Raw genomic sequence first — 27,185 nt, forward strand, 5'->3', positions numbered from 1 at the left:
CTTTACTGCACCGCGACCCCCTTCTGACAACAAAAATTACTACACGACCCCAGGAGGGGGAGCAAAGCCTGAGTCTGCCCCATTCCCACTGCTCCGGGTGGGGGAGCCAAAGCCCGAGCTCCACTTCCCTGCGCAGGGTATGGATCAAAGCCGAAGCCCAAGGGCTTCAGCCCCAGCTAGAGGGCCTGTAACCTAAGCCTCACCACCCAGGGCTGAAGCCCTTGGGCGTCGGCTTTGGCCCTGGGCAGTGGGGCTCGGGCTTCAGCCCCAAGCCCCAGCAGGTCTAAGCCAGCCCTGGCGACCCCATTAAATTGGGGTCCCGACTTACAGTTTGACAGTCTACACCAGCGGTTCTCAATCTGAAGGGACTATTTACAGCTACGTTATTTCCAAGCCTCTCCCCAGGAATGCAGATTCCTCTTTAACTGGACAGCTCCAAAGGGTGCTGCTGAACCTGAGTGTTTATTACGGCTGCAGTGTTTCCAGCCATGCCCCACTCCCACAGCTTTGTACGTCACACTGTATTTAGGAGGGTGAGAATAGGACTACAGAGCCTGTGCCAACTTCCCCTAAGTGTTATGGTCAAGCCAGGTGCTGGCATGATGCTCTGATGCGTTCCTAGCCCATGCCTAGGTGTCTGTATCAATAGCCCTGTGTGGCAGCTTATTCTTATGTTGTTGACCCATAAATTATGTTGCTCAGTTTGCTTGGGGATATCCTACTCCTGTATGAATCATCGATGCACAGAAGATGAGCTAACATGCACTCAACTGCGTCTCTAGTGCACGTGATCTCGACTTCCTCTCTTCATTGGATTTGGACCCAGTGACTCTTCTGTATCTTGCTCTCTGCTTGGGGAGAGGGGGTGAGGGAGGGGTGTTGCTTTTTCTCTTGCTGCTGTCTAGGGTCAAGATACACCAGTTCGCTCATGGCTCTGTCCCCCGGGGGACGTGCATGCACACAGCTCCTTCCTTCAGGGCTGCTGATTTCACGCTGCGCTGTATTAAGCACAGACTCAGCAAAGTAACGAGAGCACATGGGACACCCATTTGCTTGCTCCTGTCTCCTGGCAGCAATACTCAGATTGAGCAGATGTCTTGTTTATTCCTTCATCTGAATCCTCCATGTCAATGGAACCAAACCCCAGCATCGTCCCTCCCCCATGGGACTTCTCTCATTCCTCCCCCTTCCCTGTCAGCTCCCTGCCACTCCTGCCTTCATCCTCCTCAGAGCATGTTCTGCTGAGTGCCTCTGTTTCCTGGCCCGATTTCCTCTCTTCTCCTCAGTTTCTCATCCTTCCCGGTGCCTCATGACATCTCTATTTACCTTTGCCATACCCGAGTTTCCCTTGGTTCCCATGGGGACTTCCGCCTTCCCTCCTAGCATAGAAAAGCCTCCCAAAGCTTGGTCCTGTGGATCGTCACATGATTCATCCTGTCAGCCCCACCACCACCCAGGAGACTTTTCGTTTGCAAACAGTCTCCCAGGCTCTCCTGATGTTCCTGGTTAGCGTAAGTCACAGGATACCCTGAGCCCGCAGGTGAGCTTCGGGACCATCGTCCCGACCAGGGCTTGTGCCAGGGATGCTGAGAGGAGGGAAGCAGGCTGCTGCTTCCTCGTTGATACTGCGAGAGCTCTAGGGGACAAAACTACAAATAGATTCATCACTACAGTTTTAAGGATCCCACTGCTGCTGCTTAGGTAGCCCTGTCCAGCCTCTGACTCATAGACACTCACTCCCCCAGAAAAGGCTGCGGGTGAACTAGCTGTCGGCTCTCTCAGTGCCGGTGAGAGATCTGGATGAATGGCTGGATAAAACAGATTGAATGGACAGGGCTCCTGCACCATTCCTACGGGGACTCTTGCTGGGACAGGGCAGAGCTGGAGTAGCTGGGAGCTTGCCTATAGCCTCTGCTTCTGGGGGCTCCCGCAGGGAATGGAGTGACTCACCTTTCCTTGGCTAATAGAGTGAAACCTTTTCTACCCTTCCTACGATAGACAATCTCCAATCTAGACCAGTGGGTCTCAAACTTTTGTAGTGGTGACCCCTTTCACATAGCGAGCCGCTGAGTTTGACCCCCCCCTTATAAATTAAAAACACTTTTTATATATTTAACACCATTATAAATGCTGGAGGCAAAGCGGGGTTTCGGGTGGAGGCTGACAGCTCACGATCCCCCCCTTGGAATAACCTCGTGACCCCCAAGGAGTCCCAACCCCCAGTTTGAGAAGCCCTGATCTAGACCAACCCAGCTCTGTCCATTCAATCTGTTTTATCCAGCCATTCATCCAGATACGTAAAGCACCCCCATCACAATAGTGCCTGTATCCAATATATTTCTCCTCCACCATTGTTAGGCAGCTTCCTCCATTACTCAATCTGTTTTTCTTGGGCCCTAGCATGGTTGTTTTATGGCTTTCACGCTATGTTTTTTTTTAAACGTAGCAACTGTAAGTGGGCCCTGAAGAATGGAGTCTAACTGCCTGTGTTCTCTCCTAGGACCTGGGATTGGAAGGTACGTGCCTCAGTGAAGTGCTCTACAAGAATGCTACTTTCCTCAACTTGGTGGACCCCATTTCCCACGACCTGCTGATGAACCTCGCTAGAGATTTGCAGTGCCCCAAAAAGGTGAAGCCCACTAATACAACGATCCCTTTGGGAGAAAAAGTTGACCCCAGGAATGAGCTTATTGAACTGACCAATGCCACTCCAATCTCCGCTGGGTTTGGCTTAGGATCTGTAGTTCTTTAGAACCAGCTAACCTACTCCCTTGGAGTGACACATAAATAATCCCATAGATTAATGATGCTTTTTTTAATGACGTCTATATAAGAGTGTGTGTGTTAAGTGCAGAGAAGTCAGGAAATTCCCTCCCACAGCAATAGTAAACTCGGCCACAATGTGCATGTATGTTTGTCTACAAATGGGTGGACAAATGCAGGTGCATCTAGGAAATCCACCCGTGATTACCATGCAGGCCCTTGGCATTCATTCACTAACATGGTCTGGCCACACAAATAAGCTACATCCATGTAAAACTGGTATAACGCAGTGGAGGATCAAGCCCTCTGATTTGTGTGCCTATCCTACCACTGCATTAGTGCCAGCAGGATACTCTAGAGTTCCTTATTTAAGGAGGAGGAAAAATCAAATGACGGCACATCAGACTGAACAACGTATTGTACAGTGGGGTGGTGAGAGGCAGATGTTTGGGGCTCCAGCTATAGTTCTGCAATCTCCCGAATATCTCTGGGGCTCTGCAGATGCAGTGTTCCTGTGCGCACATGCAATCAGTCAGCCATTTAGCTAAACGCAGGTACCTCTAGATAGATACCCTGTGAGCCCTCTGTGTGCACGACTCCCGTTTAAGTCAGCCAGCTTCCTTCGCGGGAGTGGGCTCTTGGGACCCCAGGTTATTGAAAGAGCTCAGGGCCAGATTTCCAAGGGCTCAGCACCCACATATCGGACTAGACATTTAAATGGGAGCGAACCTCATTTGAAAAAGAGCCAGATTTTAAGGAGTGCTTCGCCCCCGGCATCTCCCATGAGGACACTCGGAGACAGATCTTCAGATGAGCCCAGCGCCAGCCGTTTAGAGCTCTTTGAAAATCGGTCCCCAAGTAAGCGGGCTGAGCTTCTTTAAAAATCTGGCCAGTAGGGCCTGTTCCTGCAGTGCGCCGGGCTGCCCCTGTGACCTGAGTGGGAGTGGAGGGCACGCAGCACTTTTGCAAGGTTGGGCCTTACATTGTTAAGGAAAACCCCGTCCAGTGTGTGCGCAAGGTGCTGCTTCAGCTCATTTAGCGGTGCTGGGTATCAGACCCTGCTGCATACAGGATGGGCAAAGGCAGTGTTCTTCCTACCAGCCCACATGGGACAGTTCAGTTATCCAAGCCCCAAAAGATACTTGCACCATTTCCTGAATGCCTGACCCTGCAAACCCTCCCTCGCCAGACGTCCCATTGGTGTCAGTGGGACACGGAGGGCTCCTCAGGTCAGGAAGGGTTAGCTGTGATAGGCCATTAGCTCACAGAAAGCCTTCCACTCCCATCCTGCCCCTCCAATCAGCCAACCAACAGTTGGGAAAACCGTAAACACCCCCCACGGGCTGAGACGCAGCATGAAAAATGCCCACCCAGGGGGTAATTTCTTTCCAAAGGTTATAAGCATCTAAAAATGTGGGTTTGCAATGAAAGGGTTTAAAGTTCTAAGTTACTTCACGCTGACTGCCTCTTCAACCCCACGAAGCACACTGCCTTCCAGGGGAGGTGGGGATATGGTGCTACCTTCTTCTGCTGGCCTATTGCTTAGCAGATAGATACACACAGAGTGCAATCGATGCCCCTCCACTCTGCTACACACCCTGAAGATGCCGAGCACCTCAGTTGCCCTTGAAGTCAATGGGAGCTAAGTTGAGGAGGGGATGGGGCTCAGCACCCCTCAGGATCAGACCCCCAGGCACGTAAAGGGATAAATAGAAGCAAGGCGGGTGGCTGAGCTCTTCTTTCTGTTTCCCATATGGGTACCCGGCAGCACAAAGCTCTGGATTATAGACATTAGGCAAGTCATAGGAAGGCGGTGCACAATTTCCAGTCTCAGATCAGGTTTCTAGTTACAAGGACACCTAAGGATCAGGAGGCAGGGTCTAAGCTGTAGGAACGGCTGCAGCAGACTGCGCTAGGCTATAAAATGAAAGCCGGCAAACACAAAGGCCTAAGGAGCTTGGAAAACACGTAACGTGGTATGGGACGGCGTAGGTCCCAATCCCAGCCAGCGCAGCAGCGGGTTGCAGAGACGCAAGCAGAGGCATCCTAAACCGCAGGGCTCCTGCCAGTCAGAGTGGGATTCTATGGGGAGGGCTGCAGCAGAGCAGGTGTCCACAGTGCACCCCGACCAGCTGTTTGCTGTAAAGCCACATGCTGGCATTACACGTGCCCCATGTCCCGAGGGAGCTGGGATGCTTCAGCTGCTTCCTAGCAAAGTTACGGTGCCCAGCAGCGTGGTGCTCCAAGCACTTGCCATAAAGAACGAAATTAGCGGAATTATTGACAGCTTTACCCATAGAGTTCCGAATTACACGCGCTGCGTTGCAGTCGCACAGCTAAGGGCTGGGAAGCCAGGCAGCCGTGAAGGTTTTTCAGACAAGACAGAGACATTTGGGAATCTTAACCTGCTGACAGTGTCTCAGCCTGGCCCTCTCTAAGCACTCACATCGCTTTCAGCACTGCCCGTCGTCTTTCATCCCGCAGCATGTGCAAAGAAGAACTCGAGCAAGCAAATTCAGTTATTTCGGTGCCATCTTGTATCAACGGGAATCACTGTAGGGAATGACATCAAACCACTGGCTGTGGGGAACTCAGCAGGACTCTTTCCAGTGGCCCAGAGCAGAAGTCACTGCAGGAACGTGGGGAGCTCATAGATACTCCAGTTCCAGCCCCTCCCAGCAGGAGGCAATGGGACAGGAGTACTGGTTGTTGAGCTTGCAGTTCTTGAAGGATCGACGATAAATCACAATAATAATCTGATTTAGGGATTGGGAAATATTTTATCCAGGTAATTTTAGCCTGGCTGCGTAAAACTATGGCAGTCATCCTGGAATTTCTCTGTCCATACTCAAGCGGAGTGTCTTACATTGGCCTGAACCTAGATCGTTACAATGATTACTAATGAAGAGGGCAGCAAAGGGATGAAGGCAGCTCCCAATGCCCCATGTGTACACACACACACACACTCTCTCTCTCTCTCCCCTGCCGTTCCCTGGGTAAAAATCAAGTAATTTAATCAATTCCATTTGTTATGCAATGTGTAACCTCCACCAGCCAGTAGTTCACCCTCTTCCCCACCATACCTGCTGCTGAGCACTGGGCTCTGATAATCCCACAATGTTCCCATGACACTGTCACAGTTCAGAGCGACTGCACCTATATTCCCCCTCTGTGGTCCTTCCAGGGTACGCGCTTTAGACTTCCAGCTCGTAGCTATCGTCTATCTTGGGTGAAGACCCACATCTCACTCCATCCCGTCAGGGTTTTAAGGCTGCAAAGCTCCATGGATTACACCGCAACATCCCCAGCAAGCCAGACTGTCCAAATAGGCCAGTGCCTGCACTTTGCTTTTCTCTGAGGGCTATGACCCATGTGTTGCTCAAAGTTATAAGTTACTATACAGCTCCTTCCAAGCAAGCACCTTTATTTTTAAGGTGAAAGCATTGCAACAATAAAGACACACTAGAAAGTTTAGCAGAAATCACTTCAAATCAACCTGTGGCTCTGGTAGGTTTCAGTCCTTCAAACCCCACAACTGGTTACAAGTTCATCTGTCATAAATCCAGCACCGGACCAGACACTGCACAGATCAGCCATTTCTTTATACAAAGGCCTGAGCTGATCTTGGCCTTGTGTAAAAGGTAATCATCAGACAGGGACCCTCTCCTCAGGGCAGAGCTTTGAAAGGTTGAGTTTTTGTATAATTGAAATGAGAAATTTGCATTCACCTCACCCTAGGAATTCCCCAGGAATTCCTCTTTCCACTTATTGTCCAAAAAGTCCAGATTTGTCTGGCACATTTGTAGTACAGTCTTTTGAATTCCCATGTCTCTCATCTGTCACATCTGCCCCGCGAGAGGTTACTTTTATGTATCATTGTGGGTCAGGATTGTATGTAATACAGTAAGGTCTTCCTAAGATATTGCAGGAAATTGCCCTATCAGACAGATGCCTCTGTGCAGGAGACAGACAGGTGGGCGGAGGTGGAAATCTTCTACTGCTTGCCCCCTCTTCTCTCTCACCCAACTCTGGTGTGGGCAGCTACTGCAAATATCCTGCAAACCTCTGCCTTGCATTCCCCCTGCAGACAGTCACACTCAGGGCACCAGAGAGGGCTCCAAAGGGGTTGCATTGCTGGACCCAGAATTCCTCCTGCAGGTTCCCACGGTTCATAGACCAGGGTGGTAGCCCTGCTTCGCTTGGAGAGGGGTGCAGTATGCTTTCCACTCCACACCACAGAACCTCCACAAGCCAATGCCAAGGTAGAGGGTGGGGACAGAAACAGGGCCATGCGCCTTCCTCCCCACCCCCCAGCTCTTTTCAGATAGCTACTGCTTGACATGGGCACTAGGTGGGATGCTGGCCAGCCTCTGCACAGGTGTTCAGGGGTGGGGGTAGCTCCTTGCCCCAGGGCTGGGCAGAATCTGGACCTCAATGATGCTGCAGAAACCGAAGCTCTGTGATCCTCCCATTTAAAACAAACACAAAACCTGCCGAGCGCAGCTGGGAGGGTGGAGTTTGACAGGGCTAGAGTGGCTGTGCCAGGACAGGGATATGGCACAGTCCCTGTGTGCTGGGAACACTCACAGGGATCGATTCTCCACTGCCGTGCACCTTGGTCACCATTCACACCTGTACAAAGTGGAGGATAACACACACTATTTAATCAGTGGGAGCATCTTACAACCACTTTGCCTTGATGTCAGCAACTCCACCACCTACCTGGCAATGGAGAATCAGGCCCCCAGAGTCTGTCTCCAGCTTCCACAGACAGGTCCCAGTTTAATTCTTTACGGTCTTCATACCCTGGTGCTTTGCAAACAGCCTCCCTGTTCTGAGTCACTCCTAGCACAGCCAGCCTGATGGGTGCCATTTATTATTTAGTTACTACCAGATGTGCCTGATTCTCTAGAGCAGTGGTTCCCAAACTTGTTCCGCCGCTTGTCCTTCGGCCCGCGCCGCTTCCTGCCGCCCCCATTGGCCTGGAGCAGCGAACCGCGACCTCTGGGAGCCGCGATTGGCCGAATCTGCGGACGTGGCAGGTAAACAAACCGGCCCGGCACGCCAGGGGCTTTCCCTGCACAAGCGGTGGAACAAGTTTGGGAACCACTGCTCTAGAGACAGGAAAATAAGGCAAGATCCTCGCTCTGAGGAGCTTGGGCCCAGATTTTTAATTTATTTAGGTGTTGCTCTGCTCAGCCTGGCAAGGCCTAAGTAACTTAGGCGCCTAAGGGCTTGTCTACGCTTACAGTGCTGCAGTGGCGCAGCTGTAGCATTTAGGGAAGATGCCGTCTATGCCAACGGGAGAGCTGCTCCCATCGGCGGAGGGACTCCACCTCCATGAGAGGCAGTAGCTATGTTGACAGGAGAAGCCCTCCCGTTGACAGTGCTGTATACATGGGGGGCTAGGGAAGTATAACTAGGTTGGTCAGGGGTGTGGATTTTCCACACCCGTGAGGAACATAGTTATCCCACCATAAACTGATAGTGTAGACCAAGCCTCAGTCTCATAGAAGCCTGAGTCCCATTGACTTTCAAAGCCCTGAATCACTTCTCAAAAGGGGAGCTCGCCATCTACATCATTTGTGCAGACACTGAGCAGAGAAACATCCACATGCTGTTACAAATTTGGGCCTTACAATCTAATCACCATGGCGTTCCACCATGGGTATCCAGTACTCACAGAGATCATAAGCAATCCCTTTCCCTGGAGCACTCAGCCTGTTGGGATGGACCATCTTGGGCAGGGATTCTTCACAGATTTCATTCTGAAAAGCCCTTGCTAGGAATCCCTCTCCACACGCTGCTCAAGTCTCAGAATGGTTCATCCCATCACAAAGGGCTTAGTGTGAGACTCTGTGCTCTAGGGCAGCTTCTTATACAAAAAGAAAGAATAAAACACGTTCAAAAAGAGTTACATTTTGAAAGTGTCTCCACAGGGGAGCTTGGCTAATGCCTTTCCCCACCGCGGCCCCAAGTTATACTCCCTGGAACAGGTCAGGAAAACAGTTTTCTTTGAAATTTGTCATGTTTTTACAGAAAATCCCAAACACCAAAATTGTGGGGGTTTTGGGCAACCAAAACCTGAAAAAAGTTTCCCCAATTTCGGCAACAGGAAAACCAATATTTTTCCATTTTTGGTTGTCAAAAATGGAAATGTTTTGGCTCTTCTATAAAGCCTCCAAGTTTTCAATGAAAAGGGAATTTCTCTGGTGAAAGTTTCCATTTAGTTGAAAAACCATTTTCCATCCCCCCAGCCTGACCATCTCCCCAATGTTCTGCTCCGCCATGGATACGTGCTGTTGGATGTATTGTGCTGATTGCAGAGTTCCATTCCCACGGCCCATTCCGTGACGTCACAGCTCTGTATGCTTTCTCAGCGGGTGGTGAAGTGGAAGAATAAGTTAATACAGAGTTCTGTTTGTTGCCCTGAAACATGTTGATCATAAGCTGTTGCGGGGTTCCGTAAATGGAGACTGAGCGTGCCCATTTATAGTTTTAACTATATTGTGTAGCCAGTAGCATATGCTGTTTTTCTGGTGTGAGTAATGGCGTATGCTGTGGCATGTTCGAGATGGAGACCCTTGGAGGGCTACAGTGAATGATGTGACCAGGGAATGGGATTTTATCGTCTCCTAGTAAGTCTTTAGCCTGAACTTTGTGTACGTTTTTGCACGTTTTCAGGTGCAGTGTTAAAGTGGGGGTGGGACAAACCAGTGATGCAGGATGACCTGGGAGCAGGGAACTGGCTAGATTCCAGAGCTGTTCAATTCCAGATTTTCTAGCCTGTGCAGTGTTTGAAGGCGCAAATATTCTCCATGGATGGCCAGGGATGAGAAGGCTTCATGTATAGAGCTGTAGTTAAGTTGCTACGTTTCCCTCCCAGTCTGAAGAGGGCAAAATCCAACAATCCCCCCATCCCAGAGCACGGCCAGGGGTTAAAATATAAATACCCACCCCCACTCCACAGCCAGAGCAGGAACTATCTATCAGAGCGTTAAAACAGATCCCTGCTGGGCAGGAAGCCCCTGACAAGAGGGTGACTCCCAGCCCTGCTCCCCCAGGCCACGTGCTGTAGGGAACCATAGGCACCCCTGAGGCACTGCAGAGAGAGTTTACAGTGGTCTCAAGCCTGACCTGAAGGGAGGAGCCACAAGCCTTCTCTCCAGATTTGAGAGTGGGGCGGGGGCGTTCCCTTTCCTAAGCCGAACTCCCAGCTCTGGAGTTCTTGTCACTAGTGCTCTTTCCCCTTCCCTTTGCTTCCCCCTTTTACATTCTTCCTTTCACTATTCTGTTTCCCACTCCCTTTCCCCTGCCCGTTACCTCACCTCCTATTGCCCCAATCCACTGCCCCATCTTTGCTTTTACCCCTCTCTCTTGTTCCTGTCTCTATCTCACCTCCTCATCCCATCTGTCCTCTCGGAGGTTCTCTAAAGGTTCCGCGTTCTCCTGGTGGCCCAGGAGTGTTTCCAGGATGCGCCAGAGTCGCGGAGCAGGAGGCTGAGCTGTCCCTTTGTTTCCAGGAATACGACCCCTGGAAGTCCGCGGACAGGATCTGCAGGCAGCTGATTTACCACTTGAGCCCTCACTCCACGTGGCATAGGCACGGCATGCCCCGCAGGAAGTCCCAAGCATGGTGAGCAACTCAGCTGGGAAAGGGAAGGGGAGGTCAGGAGGGGATCTGCTTGGTCACCGCCAGCTGGGAGAGGCCTCTGTTCACTGCCATGGTGTGTGCTAGCCCAGCCCTCTCTGCACCCTCACGAGCCAAGAGAAAATCAGGTATAGGTAGGAGGTGTTAGGGTCACACTGCAGGCAGCCTTCCTCAGTTTCCCCTCCAGATTACTCAAATAAAGTTCACTTCATTTTTTTTTTCCTTAGGCAAAATACACCCCTCCTGGGAGACCGGGCTTATTAATACAAAATACACTGACGGTAACTTCAAACCCCAGAACAAAGTCTATTCAGAAGTGCACAGAACCCAAGATTTCTCTTCATCCTCCCAGGCCACCCTGCCTGGAGACACTGCTACAGCTTCCAGCACAGCCCCGTCCCTCTCCCTCCTCACTGCAACTTCCTGCTCCAATTCCCTTCAGGTGGGGCTCATCCTGTAATCATCGGCTAGAGAGCACGGAGCTAAGCCAGCCCTGGAGTAAGCCACCCTGTTACATACCCCACCCCGCACTGAAAACCTTGCCCACCCCAGGGCAACTTCTGCTTGAGGGAATTTTTCTTCTTTTCTTCCCTAATTACCAAGGTCTTCACAGCTTGCCGGACTGTTTTCCATCTGCAAACCCTCTAGCTCTCCTTCAAGTTCGCTCTTTTCCCCTCAGGGCCAGCTCCTTGGCTTCTTCCAATGCAGCCAATTTCTGTTGGCTTCTCTGCCGGAGAGGTCAGACTTTCTCTAGCCCCTCCTGCCAGCGCTGCATTGCACAGACTCAGACTTTAAGGCCAGAAGGGACCATCACAATCATCTAGTCTGACGACCTGCACAGCACAGCCACAGAACCTCACCCACCCACTCCTGTCATAGACCCATAACCTCCAGCTGAGGTACTGAAGTCCTCATATCTTGATTTAAAAGACTTCAAGTTACAGAGAATCCACCATTACTCCAGTCCATACCAGCAAGTGACCCATGCTCCAGCTGTAGAGGAGGGCAACACCCACCCCCCAGGTCTTTGCCACCCTGACCTAGGGGAAAATTCCTTCATGACCCAAAATATGGTGATCAATTAGACCCTGAGCTTGTGGGAGACCCCCACCAGCCAGACACCTGGGAAAGAATTCTCTGTAGCAACTCAGAGCCCTCCGCATCTAGTGTGCCAGCTCTAGCCAATGGAGATATTTGCTAATAGTAGTCATGGACGGGCCATATGCCATTATAGCCAATCTCATCATACCACCCACTCCATGAACTTATGAAGCTCAGTCTTGAAATAAGTTAAATTTTTTTTTGTCCCCACATCTCCCCTTGGAAAGCTGTACCAGACTTGACTCCTCTGATGGTTAAAAAACCTTCATCTAATTTCAAGCTTAACAACATATTTATGGCCAGTTTATATCCATTTGTTCATGTGCCAACATTGGCCCTTAACTTAAATAACTCCTCTCCCTTCTTGGTGTTTATCCCTCTTATGTGTTTATAGAGGGCAATCATATCTCCCCTTAGCCTTCGTTTGGTTAGGATAAACAAGCCAAGCTCTTTGAGTCCCCTCTAGTAAGGTAGGTTCTCCATTCTTCTGATCGTTCTAGTAGCCCTTCTCTGCACCTGTTCCATGTCTAAGAGGGATGAATTCAAACTGGAAGATCAGAATTACACACAGTATTCCAGATGAGGTCTCACCAGTGCCTTGTATAATGGTGATAGCACTTCCCTGATGCATCCTAGGATTGCAGCCATGAAAAAGGCTAATGCATCACATTGGCGGCTCACATCCTGTGACTGACCAATACCCCGGCCTTTCTCCTCACCTCTTGTTTCCAACTGATATGTCTCCAGCTTAAAGCAAAAATGCTTGTTGTTAGTCTCTAAATGTATGACCTTACACTTTGCATTATTACATTTTATCCCATTTCTATTACTCCAGTTTTCAAGGTCATCTAAATCTTCATGCATGATGTTCTGGTCCTCCTCCGTATCGGCAATACCTCTCAATTTTGTGTCATCCGCACATTTTATTAGCTCACACACTTTGTGCATCAAGGTCACTAATGAAAGTTTTAAATCAGATTGGTCCCAAGACCGATCCTTGAGGAACTCCACTAGTAAGCGCCCTCCAACCTGACAGTTCAACCTTTCAATATGACCCACTGTTGTCTCCCCTTTAACCTGTTACTTATCCACCTTTCAAGGCTCATATTAATCCCCCATTGTCTCTAATTTAACTAATAATATCCCATGCGGAACTGTATTAAATGCCTTACAGAAATCCAGGTAAATTAGATCTACTGCGTTTCCTTTGTCTAGAAATGCAGTTATATTTTCAAAGAAAGATCAGCTTGGTTTGGCACGTTCTACCTTTGGTAAAACCATGTTGTATTTTATCCCAATTACTATTTACCTCTATGTCCTTAACTATTTGCTCTTTCAGAGTTTGTTCCTGGACCTTGCATACAACTGAGGTCAAACTAACAGGCCTGTAGTTTCCTAGCTCACTTCCCTCCCTCCTCCTTCGTAAATATAGGCACTATATTTACAAGTCTCCAACCATAGGCCATGACCCCGGAGTTTACAGACGCCTTAAAAATCCTTGCTATTGAACCTGCAGTTTCATTGTAAGAGGTGCTGCCCTGGCTACAATGTCCACTTTCCCTGCAGCCTCAGTGTTGGCCCCCTCTCCCGAACACAACTCTGCCATTCTGTGACCACCCCACATTCGGGTCATGTTTCCCCAACAGCCAACTGGGGCTTTGTTTCCTTCCTCCGCTCAGTCACAGTAGGGATCGCTGTGGCCAGCACCACCTCACTTGTTTCCCTCACCTCCAGCAGCCAGGGCCAACACCCTTCTGCAAACACACAGACTGTTCCTCTTTGACTCGCCCTCTCAGTTTGCAGGGCTTCTCCCTCCCCACAGACCTCAATATTCAAGGGACAGGCCCTCTTAACGTGCCTGGCCTTTCCACCTCTAAAACACTTGGGTGGACCCTTACTCCAGGTCCCTGCCCTTCCAGGCATCTGGGCCCCAAGCCCCACCATGTGTAAATTCTGCTGCATGGCTCACTGTGCCTTCTGCTCCCGCTGAGAAACTGCCTGCATCCATTGCTGCTGGTCTGCCAACAAACGACTTCTTCCATTCAACTTGTCCCACACCTTCAGTTTCTCTCCTTGATGGGAGGGGCCCTGGAGGATCCTGCTGGCTACACCAGTTTTAACCAGGCTGGTTGCCTTGTATGCATCCCCTCATGGCTTAGGGTCACATGAGAGGCAGCCTGCCTCAGTTTCCCGCTTGGGCTGTTCAAATAAACACCTGGTTTTTTCAAATAAACTTACAGTTTTTTCTTGGTCAAGAGAGACCCCTCTTTGGGGACTAGGCTTATTAATATCAAATAAACTGTAAATAAAACCCCAAGCCAAAGGCCATTCACAAGTCCACACCACCCAAGGTTTTTCTTCCTACCATATGGCTGTACTGAACAAAATGGGGGAAGTGTCAGCTTCTATTGAATCAAGTTCGAAGGCAGATCCCAGGGCAGCTGGGAAAGATCAGGGCAGGGAAAGCACAATCAGGGATGAGCTCTCCTCTTGCCTTCCCCGTCCCCTGCCCTCTTTGGCTGCTGGTTGTCATGGAGCAGACGCAGAACGCCCCGTTCTCTTCTGAAATGCGATTTCCGCTTTCTGGCAGCAAGTCAGATGGGCCCGGAAGATCATTAACAAGCCCTGCCATGGAGAGAACTGGGAGCATCTGCCAGGTATTAATTATGTTTGGGCTGTTATGGAAATATAGTTATGTGGGGGGAGAGGAAATGAAATGGAGGTTGCCACATTCCAGGGGGTCCATGCACCAGCCTTTCATCTCCAGGAGAAAACCAATGGGTCGGAATGGAACCAGGTACAGTCCTGTCCTCAGACACTCCAAACTGCCCAGTAAATCACACACTGAACTACCAGGAAATCCAAAGGTAACGGGGAAGTATCTTTTTAGACCATTTCAGTACAGCAAGGCTGGGAGTGTTTAATCCTCCTGTGTATGGATCAGACTTCTACCTCGCAGGAACAGTGAGACGTTACCCAGGCTATCAAGCATGCCGTTGTAAAACCCAGTGAAATACTTATGCTAACACACTATGTTAGTAAAGTACCTCTGTCATGCAAGGAGCGTCGGAGCTTTACGTTTCTCAGTCTGGACTTCATCTTCCTTAAGGACCAAATCCTGCTCCTAGTGAAGTCAAAGGCAAAGCTCCCGTTGACTCCCGTAGGAGCCCCATGTTGTGACATAAAACACACTCAGCTGGTCAAACATGAGCTGTAGCTATGAGTAGGGTCCTACCAAATTCATGGCCATGAAAAACATGTCACGGACTGTGAAATCTGGTCTTTTGTGTGCTTTTACCCTGTACTACACAGATTTCACGGGGGAGACCAGTGTTTCTCAAAGTGGGAGTCCTGACCCAAAAGACAGTTTCAGGGGGGTCACAGTTATTTTAGGGGGGGTCGGGGCGGCTGAAGAGCGACGGCTGTTGGCCAGGCGCCCAGCTCTGAAGGCAGCGCCCCGCCAGCAGCAGCGCAAAAGGGTGGCAATACCAGGCCATGCAGCCCTTACTGCTGTCTGCAGAGCCGGGTGGCCGGAAAGTGGCGGCTGCTGACCAAGGGCCCAGCTCTGCCGGCAGCAGCACAGAAGTAAGGGTGGCAATCCCATACCAGGCCATTCTTCTTCTGTGCTGTTGCTGGCGGCGGCTCTGCCTTCAGAGCTGGGATCCCGGCCAGCAGTCACCACTGTCCAGCTGCCCAGCTCTGAAGGCAGCGCTGTCGCCGGCAGCAGCACAGAAGTAAGGGTAGCAGTACCACCCCCACCCCCTATAATAACCTTGTGACCCCCCCACAACTCCTTTTGGGGCAGCACCCCTACGAATACAGCACCCTGAAATTTCAGAGTGAAATTGCTAAAATCATGAAGTTTACAATTTAAAAAATCTTATGACTGTGAAATTGACCAAAATGGACTGTGAATTTGGTAGGCCCTGGCCATGAGCCAACGTGCTGTGGGCCATACAATGGATGGACACCGTGCTCTGGTCTGTGGGGTAAATGCCTTCTCTTCTAAGGCATTGCTGTGAAATCCTGCATAGCCATAGGTGCTAAAGTAGATAATTAAACGCAATGGCACTGCTCTGTCATCTAGAGGTCAGCTAATGGACAGTGCTTGTAATGCGCTAGCTGACCCTGAGTCAGTGGGCGTGGTCAGCGCACAGAGCAGCACCCATGGCTTTACCTGTTGCGCTCCCCCAGCGGCATAGTAAATAGAGAAACACAGAAGCGGGGTGCTCACTTCAGTCCAAAGGCCTCTCAGCAGCAGCTGATATCTGTATGACACCATGGGGGATGCCCCGCCCATTCTTCATGTCATGTGTCACATCTTGGTTATGTGCTTGGTGAAGCAGTTATGGACACTGCTGGGTGAAGGTCCCCACCTCCCACTCCAGTGGGACATAGACACTGGCTGCGGCGAGTGGCAGCCTGCCCGACTCAGGGAATGGTTAGCAGCACATGGGCCTGTGCCATTTCACCCAGCTGAGAGAGTAGCCGTGACATGTGATCCTGCCCATCTCATGTTTACCAGGTTTGCTTCACTGCAAGGTAACGGCCTTAATGCTGCTTTCACTCATGCGGGTGTAAATCAGGAGTAATTCCACTGCCATCAGTGCCATGGCAGTGGTGTATAGCTGGTATATGGGAGGTCAGATCCAGGCCCAATAAGTGTTCCAATTATTATTATTATGCTTTTAGTAGATGAAGAATATCAGGGGTCACACTGGGGGTGGTGGTCCTCTTCCAGGGTCCACCCCCCACCCATGACATCAGTTTGAGTTCCAACTCACAACAGCTGGTGTAGAGCTTTGTAACGTGAGTGTCCCTCTGCTTTCTTCCATGCCTTAATCCGCAGTGAAATTGTTACCACTGTTCACATTTGAATTGTCATCATTAGGCTTCAGAGCAGCAAAATCCTAGCAATGTCATGGGATTGTTCATACGTCTCCCAGACCTATTGTCTGGTTCCCACTTCTCCCCGACTTCCAGAGAGCACTGCATCAGTTTACATCGGAGTCACCTTTTGAAGGTGTCTCTTTGCCACCATGAGCGTTAGAGCCTTTGGAAGGTTGCTGCTGTTTTTAACGGAAAGCTTAGATTCTGCGGCACTAGATTCCACCACCAGGGAAAAGCCCGGCCTTACCGAACCACAACGAGACAGCTCAGCTCAACCGCCGAAGTATAGGACGTGCTATAACCCAGTACAAATCCCTCCATAGCAACGTGTTTGTACAGCCTATGTTATCACTAGCACTGAGTGCGAGTAATATATTCAGGGGCATTGTGTAACTCTAGCTTCAGTTGGTGGTTAAATGGAAAGTTCTGGTAAGAAGAGCAATAGATCAAGACATTATTTTTCTCCCGGAGGTTTGTACCGGGGGATGTTGGGTGATAAGAGCGCCACCGAGAAAGCAGTTGGACAGATGTGGAATTTTCTCACGTTATTCATGACTGGTTTCAGAGGTTTCAAGGCGTCGTTAATTGAGAAGCACCCTGCATTCTGGGTTAGGAGGGGTGTGGGGCTGGAACAGCCACCTGCACGGATATTCCAGTGCTCTTCCCCCAGTGCGTCTCCAATAGCCGAGGTGCTCCAGCTCAGGAGAGCACTGCATTGGCAGCACTTGGCAGGAACCGCAGCCCGATGTGCACGGGCAGAGCTGAACGGGAGCCCAGGAATGTAAGAGAGAAGCTGAAAGTTAAGGTTGAGCTGCCTTGGCAGAGTTGTGCAAGGGAAGCTTGCGTAGCAGCCATCTGCTTGGTTCCCAGCTCTGGACGGTTCTGGCTGTGTCTTGCTTTCAGGAATGTGAAGGACTAAATTAATCCATAAAATAAGTGACAAGGCAGGGAGTGGTGCATGCCAGTAAGAATTTGCACTTGCAGAATGGGTAATTGTGGACACACGGGTATTTGCACGCACACTTTCTGGTTCTGCAAGTGCAGATGCATTTTTGCAGATGTGGCTATTTGCTTTTGCATGTGCACAACTGCGCAGTGCATCAGTATTTGAAAATGCAGCCTGGCTCCTTCCTCTTGGTTATTGTACCTTGAGCACCCGCTAGAGGAATCTTCATGCTGAACCACTTCTGCTAAACCAGCGTCGGATGGAGAATTGACTGTCCCTTCTGGATACATCTCACTCTTTCTCTGTAATCATTCTGCAGTGCCCAGATGCTGCAGTATTAGAAGCGCTTGAGAAAGAGAGAGAGAGAGAGAGATTCTGGAAGGGGGAGGCAAGAAAACAGCTCATAGGGACTTCAGATCTTTGTGTTTTTCCAAGAGCATCACTCAGTGCCCTGGATGACAGTTCTGGCCGATCAGAATAATTTGTAACACTTACCCAGTGCTATGTGAATATTAACTAAAGCATCCTCGCTACATCCCTCTGCAGCAGGGAAAAGAATGATCAGTATCCCTCTTTTATAGATGGGGAATTGAAGTCAGTTTTCCAAAGCCACCCAGCCATTCGGTGGCAGAGGCAGGATGGGAATACAGGCCTTCCTGACGCCCATGGGCCCGGACGTTAGCCAGCCCAAAGCAAGGTGGAGAGGGGCTGATGGGAAGAGGCAGCATTTGCTGCTTGAGGGCAGGGGTTGACCCTCCACCTTAAAGCACAGAAGAGTCCCAAATTCCAGGTGCCCCCTGTGACTAGGACACAAGGCTTGGGGGAATCTTGCCTGTGAACACTGACACCCGGGATCACTAGAGTCTCACACAAAATGCACCAGGGAAAGCATTTACCGGGCGGGTTGAGAGGGACTGTGGCTAGTGGCAGGTTACGTTCATTGTGCTCCTGACAAAATACCCTGGCAGGGATCAACAGACAACAGGGCCGGCTCTAACTTTTTTGCTGCCCCAAGCAGCAAAAAAAAGTGCTGAGCCCCCGCCGAGCGCCGCACCGCACCACCCCCCCAGCGCCGCGCCGCCGGAGCCCGCCCCCCACAGCCGATCGCTGCCGGAACACCCACCCCCCCAGTGCGGCGCCCCACGCCGCCCTCCCCCCACCCCGCTGAGCGCCATGCCGCCGGAGCCCGCCCCCCCGCAGAATGCTGCACCGCGCTCCCCCCGCCGCCCCTTACCAGGTGCCACCCCAAGCATGTGCTTGGTTGCCTGGTGCCTGGAGCCGGCCCTGACAGACAAAGACAAGTCTCAAAAATTGCCAGGAGGGCAAAGAAAGTGGGGGAGTAGCCGGAGGGCCAGTTGTTAAAGGTGGGGAGTGGGGTGCCAGGCGAAAGAGGGAATGGGACTCAGGGAATTGCATCCTCAAAGCTCTTACGTGATCAAGGATCCATGCAGCGTCCTTGTGCGGTCAGTGTCCTTATCCCCCGGGGAGACTCTGACAATGAGGGGAAGAGACTTGCCCTAGGTCATAGAGCGAGTTGGTGGCAGAGCCAGGAGGAGGAATGGTCCTGGCTCACAGATCACGCCTCTCTCCGTCGGTGAGGGCAGAGAAAAGCCAGGGAGAGCCAAGGGGGAAGGGTTCAGGGCTGGGGCATTGGCTACTGCCAAACCCCAGGCACAAAGGCGCGATGCGGGGCGGGAAGGTAGGGCAGAAGTCCACCTTTGTGCTCCCCAGCCTCGTTCTGCGGCCAGGATCACACGGCTCTCCCCAGGGCCAGGTAGAGCAGCTGGAAGAGTAATTGCTTGATGGAATCAGGCTGGGCGTTGGGCTGGAAATGGGGCCAAGGTGGATGGTGAGGGCTAAATGCTGCCTCTTCTCGTGCGCCGATAGCGAGCTGGGGAAAGCAGGGCCCAGCCTCAGAACAGACGCTTACGCCAGCCCGCGAGGCTGCATTTGGGTTAGTTATGCTCATTTTCATATCCTTGTGGTGCCTGGCCTATGCAGCTACAGAACTGCCCACGGGGCAGCGCCTGGGAACCCAGGGAGGCAGATTATGCTAACGAGGCGACTGAAAAGGACCCGTCCTTCCCTTGAACCATGCCTGGAATCGGAGGAGTAGTTCATATGGGTCTTTGGTTGGGCTCTGCATGAAGAGGAGCTGCCAAAACCAGGCGATTCTCAGCTAATTAGCCTGTGGCAGCGGCTCCCGTTACCAAGGGCGGCTGTGTGCTGACGGGAGGCAGCAGCACAGGGAAATATTGTGAAATGTTTACGCTGTGGATGCAGGGGACAAAAACATAAAAGGCAGAAAAGGAGCAGGCTGGTAATTAGCCAGGCAGCGGGGGCCTCTGGCAGCTGAAATCACAGCTGGCAGGGGCTGCGCCGGGAGCTGGGACTGGCTCAGCAGGACAAAGGGATTGAGAAGCCCAAGCAGCGTATGGATTCGGAGGTGGGGTGTGTGGTGAGACCTGGCTTCTGTCAACAGTCTCGGTCCATCTGGGAAAGCTGAGGAGGGATGGGCATGGCCTATGTCACTCAGCAATGCAGCCCGTGTGTCAGTTAGGGAGCCACATGAAATCCTATGCAGACCCCCCCTTAGCAGAAATGCTGGTGTCCCCAGCACAGGTCAGGTGGTCTGAAACTGCATGCTGGGGCCTGCCTTCTCCACTGGCCACCTCTCAGGCTGCAGCGTGCTCCAGTTTATACGGAACTGGGGTGAGCATCAGGCTTCTGGCAAGCTACCAGGGCAGCCCTCAGCCAGGCAAAGTCAGCGCCAACAAAACAAGCCCCCCTGAGCCCTTGCAGCTGTGGGAAAGGGCTTCTCTGTAATCCTCACATTGTGACAGCGCAGCTGAGCCGCTGCGGCATTGCACGGTGCCTGCCAAAGCGTGCAGCTGACGAGAAAGGAGAGTTGAGCAGGGGCCAGGGTGGGAATCGGCGCTGATGGAAAGGAGCCAAGCCAATCTCATAGACCCAAAGCGTGGCGAGGCTGAGGGGAAGTGGGCCAGGTCCCAGAGACAGGGTTCTGCTGATTCCTGGTAGACAAGACTTAATTACTTGTTGGCTGAGTCTTTCATTGACAGCTGCGAAGCTTCCTGCATTAGTTAAGCCCCAGTTTCCAGGAAGCCGGAGCGCTGACTGAGGCAGTGTGCAGAGAGGCTGTTTGTTATCCAGGGGGAGGAAGGGGGAATGCAGATGGGCTGAAGCCTGTCTCTTGTAGCGTTCTTTCCACCGCGACTGGCTGTCTCCCCCAGAGCGCATCGATGCCCAGGAGCCGGCACGCCCAGCGTGCTGCTTCGTCCCCTATTGGCCAGTGTGCCGTTTTCCTGTCCGAGGGGAAGGCAACATACATTGCAGGGAGGATGTTTACACTTGGTCCTGGGGTTTCCTGGGTTCCTAAGGCATCAAGCCAGGTGCCTGGGGCGATAGGAGTTTCAAACAGCCAGGTTTGCAGTGCTGCGGGCGGGACAGGGCCCAGGGAGACGTCTGGGAAACGCAAGCTGAAGAGCGAGCTCAGCACCAGTAGTCAAGTCACCCCTCAACCTTCGGTTTGTCAAGCTAAATTGCTTGAACTCCTTGACTCGACACGATTAGAAAACCTGCCTTGTAGTGATAATCGTTCTCCTGATTCTTCTCTGAGCCCTCTCCAGTTTATTAGCATCCTTCTTGAAGCGTGGGCATCACGCCTGGACACAGTATTCCAGCAGCAGTCGCACCAGTGCCCAATACAGAGGGTGTGGGGTGGGAGGTGGCTGTGGACCAGCAGCCCCCATTAATGGAACAATATGAAGGGCCTGGTCCCCTTGAAGCCATGGCAGAACCGCCCCTGATTTCAGTGGGAGCAAGTTTGGGCCTTCCCAGGGAGAGAGACCCCAGGGATTGTGGGATGGGCTTTGCCAGGGTTCTGAATGGGGTCCTGGGGAGAGCCAGGCCACTCACAGTGGAGAAGAGACATATAAGGGCACAGTGGCTTGGATGATGCTTGTCAGACTGGCAAGCGTGTCGCCATCACCTACCCAGGCCCACTCTCGGCCACTGAGGGCAGAAGGCATTTTGATTTCTCCTGCCCAGGCAGCTGATCATTCTTGCCTTTGTTCCTTGCTCAGGGAAGTGTAACTTTTCTCTGCAAGATTTTGGGAGCCGTGCCAGGGTCATGTAACCCAGGCCTCGGCACAGGGGAGGGATTGCTGGGGGAGCAGGGTGGCCAATAGGCACACAGTTCCAGCAGTCTTTGCCCCCAAGGGAGCCGCTCCACAGCTGGGAAAGGAGGGAGGGCGAATTTTTTCGCACCCAGCCTGCTGCAGAGATCACAAGCGTGTGCTCCATCTCTGTATTAATGGGGCAGATCCTCCGCTGGTGCGAAGCGGCCTATTGACTTCACTCGAGCTCGGTCAATCGACACCAGCGAAGGACCTGGCCTACCATTGCCAAAGTGCTGTGCTGTGGGAATGGAAAGCGTGGTGATTATGCACCTGTTCTGTCTCACAAAAAGCTTTCAGGGGTTGCAATTTTCAGGCCATTGTTACTAAGAAGTTAGGAGATAATAGAGGCCCCATTTCTCTGGGAATAACCTGGTATTTTTCTCTTCGTCTGCACAAGGAGAGGAGCATTCCAGGCTCGGTCTGGGCATTACAATGCAAAGCCCAAGGTGAACGCAGGGCTATGGCTGGGCTCTGACGCACCCTCTGCGTTACAGCAGGGGTGTCAGGATTGTACTCTCCAGAAATCACAGCAAGGGAGGGTGCATGAGCAAAACTGGAGCCAAGCCCAGAACCGACTGGTGTAACCCAGCTTTTTTCCATTGTCTCTCAGGACGGGGCAGGTGGGGAAGAGACACCTGTGAGCAGGTCACTCTGTGCTCCTCACGGTCAAGGAGTTCCAGGTCTGGCCCTGGGAGAGAGAGCTCCAGGCCTGGCACGTAGCCAAGCACCTGTTAAAACAGCTGGGTATGGGGAGAGCTGTGTCAGCAGCAGCTCAAGCACACGCCTCTAGCTGCAGCTTCCACAGCATCGTTTAAAGCAAACAAGGAGACTCCAACACAGAAAAAGGGGTGGAGGGAGGGAGCGGATGCACCTTTGAAGCCTCTGAAATCCAGAGGGAATGAAGCAAGGAAACTCAGGGCCACCATGAAAGACGCAGGCAGGCACTGCGGGCGAGAGAAGGAGACTCACGCAGACGGGGAAGAGCCGTAGGCTGGAGGGACTGAGGGAGGATGGCTTAAGTGAATTCAGCCAGCAGCAGCCCTGGCTGGAGAGTCAATTCTGGGAAGATAATGTGTCTGCTTGCTAAGGCCTCCTCTGGGTCCTGGCTTGTTGCTGGGGCGAGACAGAAGGTACCTGCTCCAGGCAGAGTGGGATCCGTGACTTATTGCTGCAGTTTGCACCGAGGGAGTCACTGGGGTTGTAATGGATGTCTGATGCACGACTCTGTGCAAGAGGGGAAGGGGAAGCCTGGCCCGTCCGAGCTCCTCACAGAATATCCAGTTCTTAAATTATACCCTCTTCCTCTGCCCTCACTGACCCCCATTTTACACCACTGGAGCCACTCACAATTTACACCAGAGAATCAAGCCCCATCAATCATGTTATCACTTCTGTCCAGCCCAGTGTACTTGGTGCCTCTCCCCATCCAACCCATTGAGCCTGGGAACTGCGCTCTTCCCATGTGACCCGATAATCCAGCACGTCCAAGAGATATTTCCCTCTGGTTTGGCCCCGGTGCATCCCCTGCCCCGACAGCTCAGTGTGCCTGGCTCTAGCCTGCGTCTGATGGTCAGTTCGGGCAAACATTTAAATCTGCCACTCAGCCAAATGCCCAGCATTGCTGAAGGACGTATAGAACGTCAATAAATGCCTCATCCTCCTCTGTGTTTGAGATCTTACACAGATCAGATCCTCTGCATGGGAAGAGCATTTTCCTACCGTTGCCAGTGTTACACGGCATTGTCAGTGACGGACTAAACAACTGTGATTCTGTCAGGAGAGCTGTAAAACCAGGGTCGCACCCACTTGGTGGGGGGAGGGGGTATTAAATCTCACCTGGCAGTTTTCAGCAGAGTAGGAGGCTTACCCCAGGGACCTGGCCAAATCCCAATGCGGAGGATTACGCACTGCCCATCTGAATTCCTACCATTAGTTCAATGGCAGCTGCATTTCCATAAAGGGGCCCTGCAATTTGTGCTCCTGATTCTTCATGGCCTGGTACCTCGTAGTCATTGATCCTGTACGAAGCGGGTGTCACATACCCGCACTGGGGCAAGCAAGCAGAGCGCTGTGATCTGGTAGGTGTGACACCCTCTTTGCACAAGTGCAAATGACGCCACAAGTCACCGTCAGGCCATGGAGTACTGAGTCTCTGGGGGTGTGTGTATAATCTATGGGAGTAGACACACAGTCAGCCCTCATACATACCCTCTGCAAATCTACTGCACAACCAAGGGAGTGGCACAGCATGTAACCAAGGCCACACAATATAGTGCGTAAGGCACTTTGGGATCTTTCAGGCTGAGCGGCGCCACTTGAATGTAAGATGATTATTATTACTGTGTCAGCACAGCAGGCGTTTGACATTTCAGATCACAGCTTTCCGTACTAGGCCTTGGTGGAGGAGAGTTTCCCAGGGAAGTGCACAGTCATTTAAACTAGACCAGCCAAACACGAGTAAGTGTCGAGTAGGGACTAATTCTTCATGGGCCGGGAGACGGATGGGGCGTCCTGACAGGCCTTTTCCAGCTCATATTTCTGTGACACATCAGAGAGTATCCCAGAGTCCCGTGTGCCCTTTGGGTGTTACGTAGCCATTAATGCACATTTATATACATCTGCTCAGGGGGACTGTTATAGTCTGAAGTACATGGGATAACAGCATGGACTATGGAGCAGGGCTATAGAGCTGGTGTCACAACCTAAGGATTACTGCTAGCTCCAAGAACACTGTGGCAGTCCTGCCTCCTGCGGGTTGCATTTCTCTGCATCCCCATTGCGTCCTCTGAACAGCTTTCCAATGAGGTGGGCATGGGCTCCGAGAACAGGCTTGCAGAGGGGCGGCGCTAGAAATGGTTTGCTTATTCTTAGGCCCCCAATTCAGCAAGGTGCCTATGAAGCATGCGAATAGTTCCGTTGACTTCAGCGGGGCTACTCGTGTGCTCCAAGTTAGATCCATCGGGGCCCTACAGTGGGGAAATTGCTCCACAGCAGGTGACTCCAAGGACAGCCCTGAGGCTTGGGAGCCCTTTGCACTTGATTAGGGACCCAGCAAACCCACAGACGCAGAGCAGTGCAGACCTGTCCATTTGTTAAGGGTTGTTGCCACGGTTATGTCTAATGTGCTTTTGTAAAGCAGAATCCGAGATGCAAGTCACTTTAGAACCTAATTATTGGACATCCTCTCCCCCAGCCAGAACCCTCCCCATCATCCCCACGGAGCTGTGTGCAGTGGCCCAGCAAGCCTGTGGCTAGGACTGGCCAAGAGGAAATGCATGAGAGCAAGATATTTAGTAAGGGAAGCTCTGTCCAAGGAAATGTTACTTGGGTTCAGTTTCCAAGCTCCCTCCCCTCCCTGTGTCCATATTTCTAACGAGCTCCCTCTCCTTAGCCTGAAGACCAGCCTGCAGAAGAAGCTGAGCCAGGACTCCATGGATTTATCAGGGATTCCCCTGACCATGCGGGATGTCCACCGCATGGCCTATTACCTACAGAACAACGGGAACAACCTCACTGCGGTGGACCTGAGCTTTACCGAGATGACCGACGACATGGTGCGCCTGCTCCTGCCCTTCTTCTGGGCGCTGCCCAATCTCACGCACCTTTCCCTCAACGGCAACCGGCTGACCCGAGCCACCACGAAGGAGCTGACGGACACCATGAAGGACATGAACAAGTTCCCGTGCTTGGCCTGGATAGACCTCGGCAACAATGTGGACGTCTCCTCCATGCCACAGCCTTTGCTGGTGGGCCTGCGCAAGCGCCTCAGCCAGCAGACCACGCTGCCCACCATCTACGAGTCCCTCGACTGCGATGCCGAGCTGTCCGGTGGACACGAGGCCAGCTGCCAGGAGGAGGAGGGGTGTGTGGCTGAAGACAAGGACACCCCATGTGACTTCCCCCAACAGTGCTGCGAAAGGTGATTCAGCAGCAGACCTTAGCTGTCGGACTGATGCCGTGGCAAGGAGAGCTCGGAGTACAAACGCAATGCAGAAGGCCAGCTTCACCGTCTTCCTTTGGCGCTTCTCTTGCCTTCACTGACATCCCAGACTTGCCGTGTTCTCAGTGAAAGCCTGCCTCCCCCTCCCCCACTGCCAAACCTATCACCCCCATTCCAAACAGGAAGCAGATACTCACAGCGAACCTGGCCTCGGAGCAGGATCTCATTGGAAGATGGGAACTGAGCTGTAGGACTCGGCATATTCCCCAGAGGCTATTGAGGGGCGTGGTGGGGGAGGAAAAACCTAAACAAAAAGCAATGTCTCCTCCTAGGTTATTTCCTTTCTTCCTTTTCCTCCTTGTCCTGTCATTGTTGGGGCCTGAGACCTGAAGTTGTGAGGTGGGAGCTGCCCCAAGGGTCGAGGGTCTGTCGGGCTTTGTTGAATGCATCAGAAACTGGAGTCAGAGCCCAGCAGAGCGTGTCTTCCCCTTGAGCCTGGCTCAATATGTTTTTTTCATTGTGTGATTTGTATTAATGTCCAAACAAAGGGAATTGCAATCAGAGGCCCAACAGAGTGTGCAGGCCGGGGAGGACACGTGACATGGAATTGCAGTGTCAGGATATTTAGGGGCAGGGTATGTGTGTGCATTGGTGGAAGTGTGGTGGGGGTGTTGATTGGGAGGGGCAGGGGACAAGGGGAGGGAATAGCCATTCCTTGTGGATTAACATGATCAGTTTTACAAACTGTGCTTTGTACAAAACCAACAAATCAAAACTAAAAGACAGGAGTGGGGGGAGGGGAGAAGCTCACGGAAAAGTCCATTATGGTGGGGGCTAGGGGGTGAGATGTGGCAAAGCCGCTTGGCCCGGCCCAAACTGCAGCAGAACTTTGGGTTGCTCCTTGTTAGACATCGTGCATCTGACCATCTGTAGCCAGGGTTCCTAATATTATAGATATGATGGGAACGGTCGAGTCACCATTACTAACACCATCCAGGAGACCCAACCAGCGATGCAAGATTCCCAGTGTTTTCCACGTTGCCATGCTGTATGTGAACACAATAAACGGTTCTCTTGGACATGAAAGTAAAGCACGAACGCCGCGTGTGAGCATCTGGGTTATTTGTGCCTCTAGCTAGCAGTGCGCTGGCTGCAAAATATAGCCCGGTGGTCCTGGCACAATACCCAGGCAGCCCAGGAGAGGCCTTGGTGGGCACTGCTTACATGAACAGCACCAGTGCAATTCTCTTAGCACACTGCAGCACTTTGGTTCATACTATGGGAGAACCCAGGTGCCCTAATCAGGACTAGGGCCCCATTGTGCAAGATGCCAGTCTCTTGTCTATGGTTCAGACAACACCACCTCTGTTAACATCGTGGAACTAATCTACAAGCTCATCTTTCATAGACCTTGAATGGCCTTTCAGCTTGTGTATGCCAGTTTACTTTAACTCAGCATCATTTGTGGGTCAACCAATTTTCTCATAAACCTCAAAAGTAGTCATAGGCATCCAAGTGTAGGGACTTAATGCCCATCACCCAGAAGGGTAACCAGAATCGAATGATCTCTTGGATTTTGTACCTATGTCCTTAAAGCAGGACAAGGGGAGTCTATCAGGGCTGTTGATACCAGCTCGTTTGGCTGCCTGCATAGAATCAGCATTCTGGACCACATCAATTATCCACTTATTCCAA

The 27,185-nt window shown here is 51.8% G+C and overlaps 1 protein-coding gene across 2 annotated transcripts in view; it reads left to right on the forward strand.

Moving 5' to 3' along the window:
- The window catches only part of LRRC75B (leucine rich repeat containing 75B), a 31,603-nt gene extending 5,019 nt beyond the window's left edge, over window positions 1-26,584 (forward strand). The window contains exons 2-5 of one of the 2 annotated variants that reach the window (XM_034791427.1): window positions 2,501-2,629; window positions 10,287-10,399; window positions 14,106-14,172; window positions 24,942-26,584. In XM_034791427.1, the coding sequence (XP_034647318.1) occupies window positions 2,501-2,629; window positions 10,287-10,399; window positions 14,106-14,172; window positions 24,942-25,424 (792 nt within the window). In that variant the 3' untranslated portion in view covers window positions 25,425-26,584. The remainder of the gene's footprint in view (window positions 1-2,500; window positions 2,630-10,286; window positions 10,400-14,105; window positions 14,173-24,941) is intronic. The other variant, XM_034791428.1, reaches the window with a different exon arrangement.
- Window positions 26,585-27,185: the final 601 nt, after the last annotated feature.

Source organism: Trachemys scripta, chromosome 15, assembly GCF_013100865.1.
Source record: "Trachemys scripta elegans isolate TJP31775 chromosome 15, CAS_Tse_1.0, whole genome shotgun sequence".
NCBI classification, from domain to species: Eukaryota; Metazoa; Chordata; order Testudines; family Emydidae; genus Trachemys; species Trachemys scripta.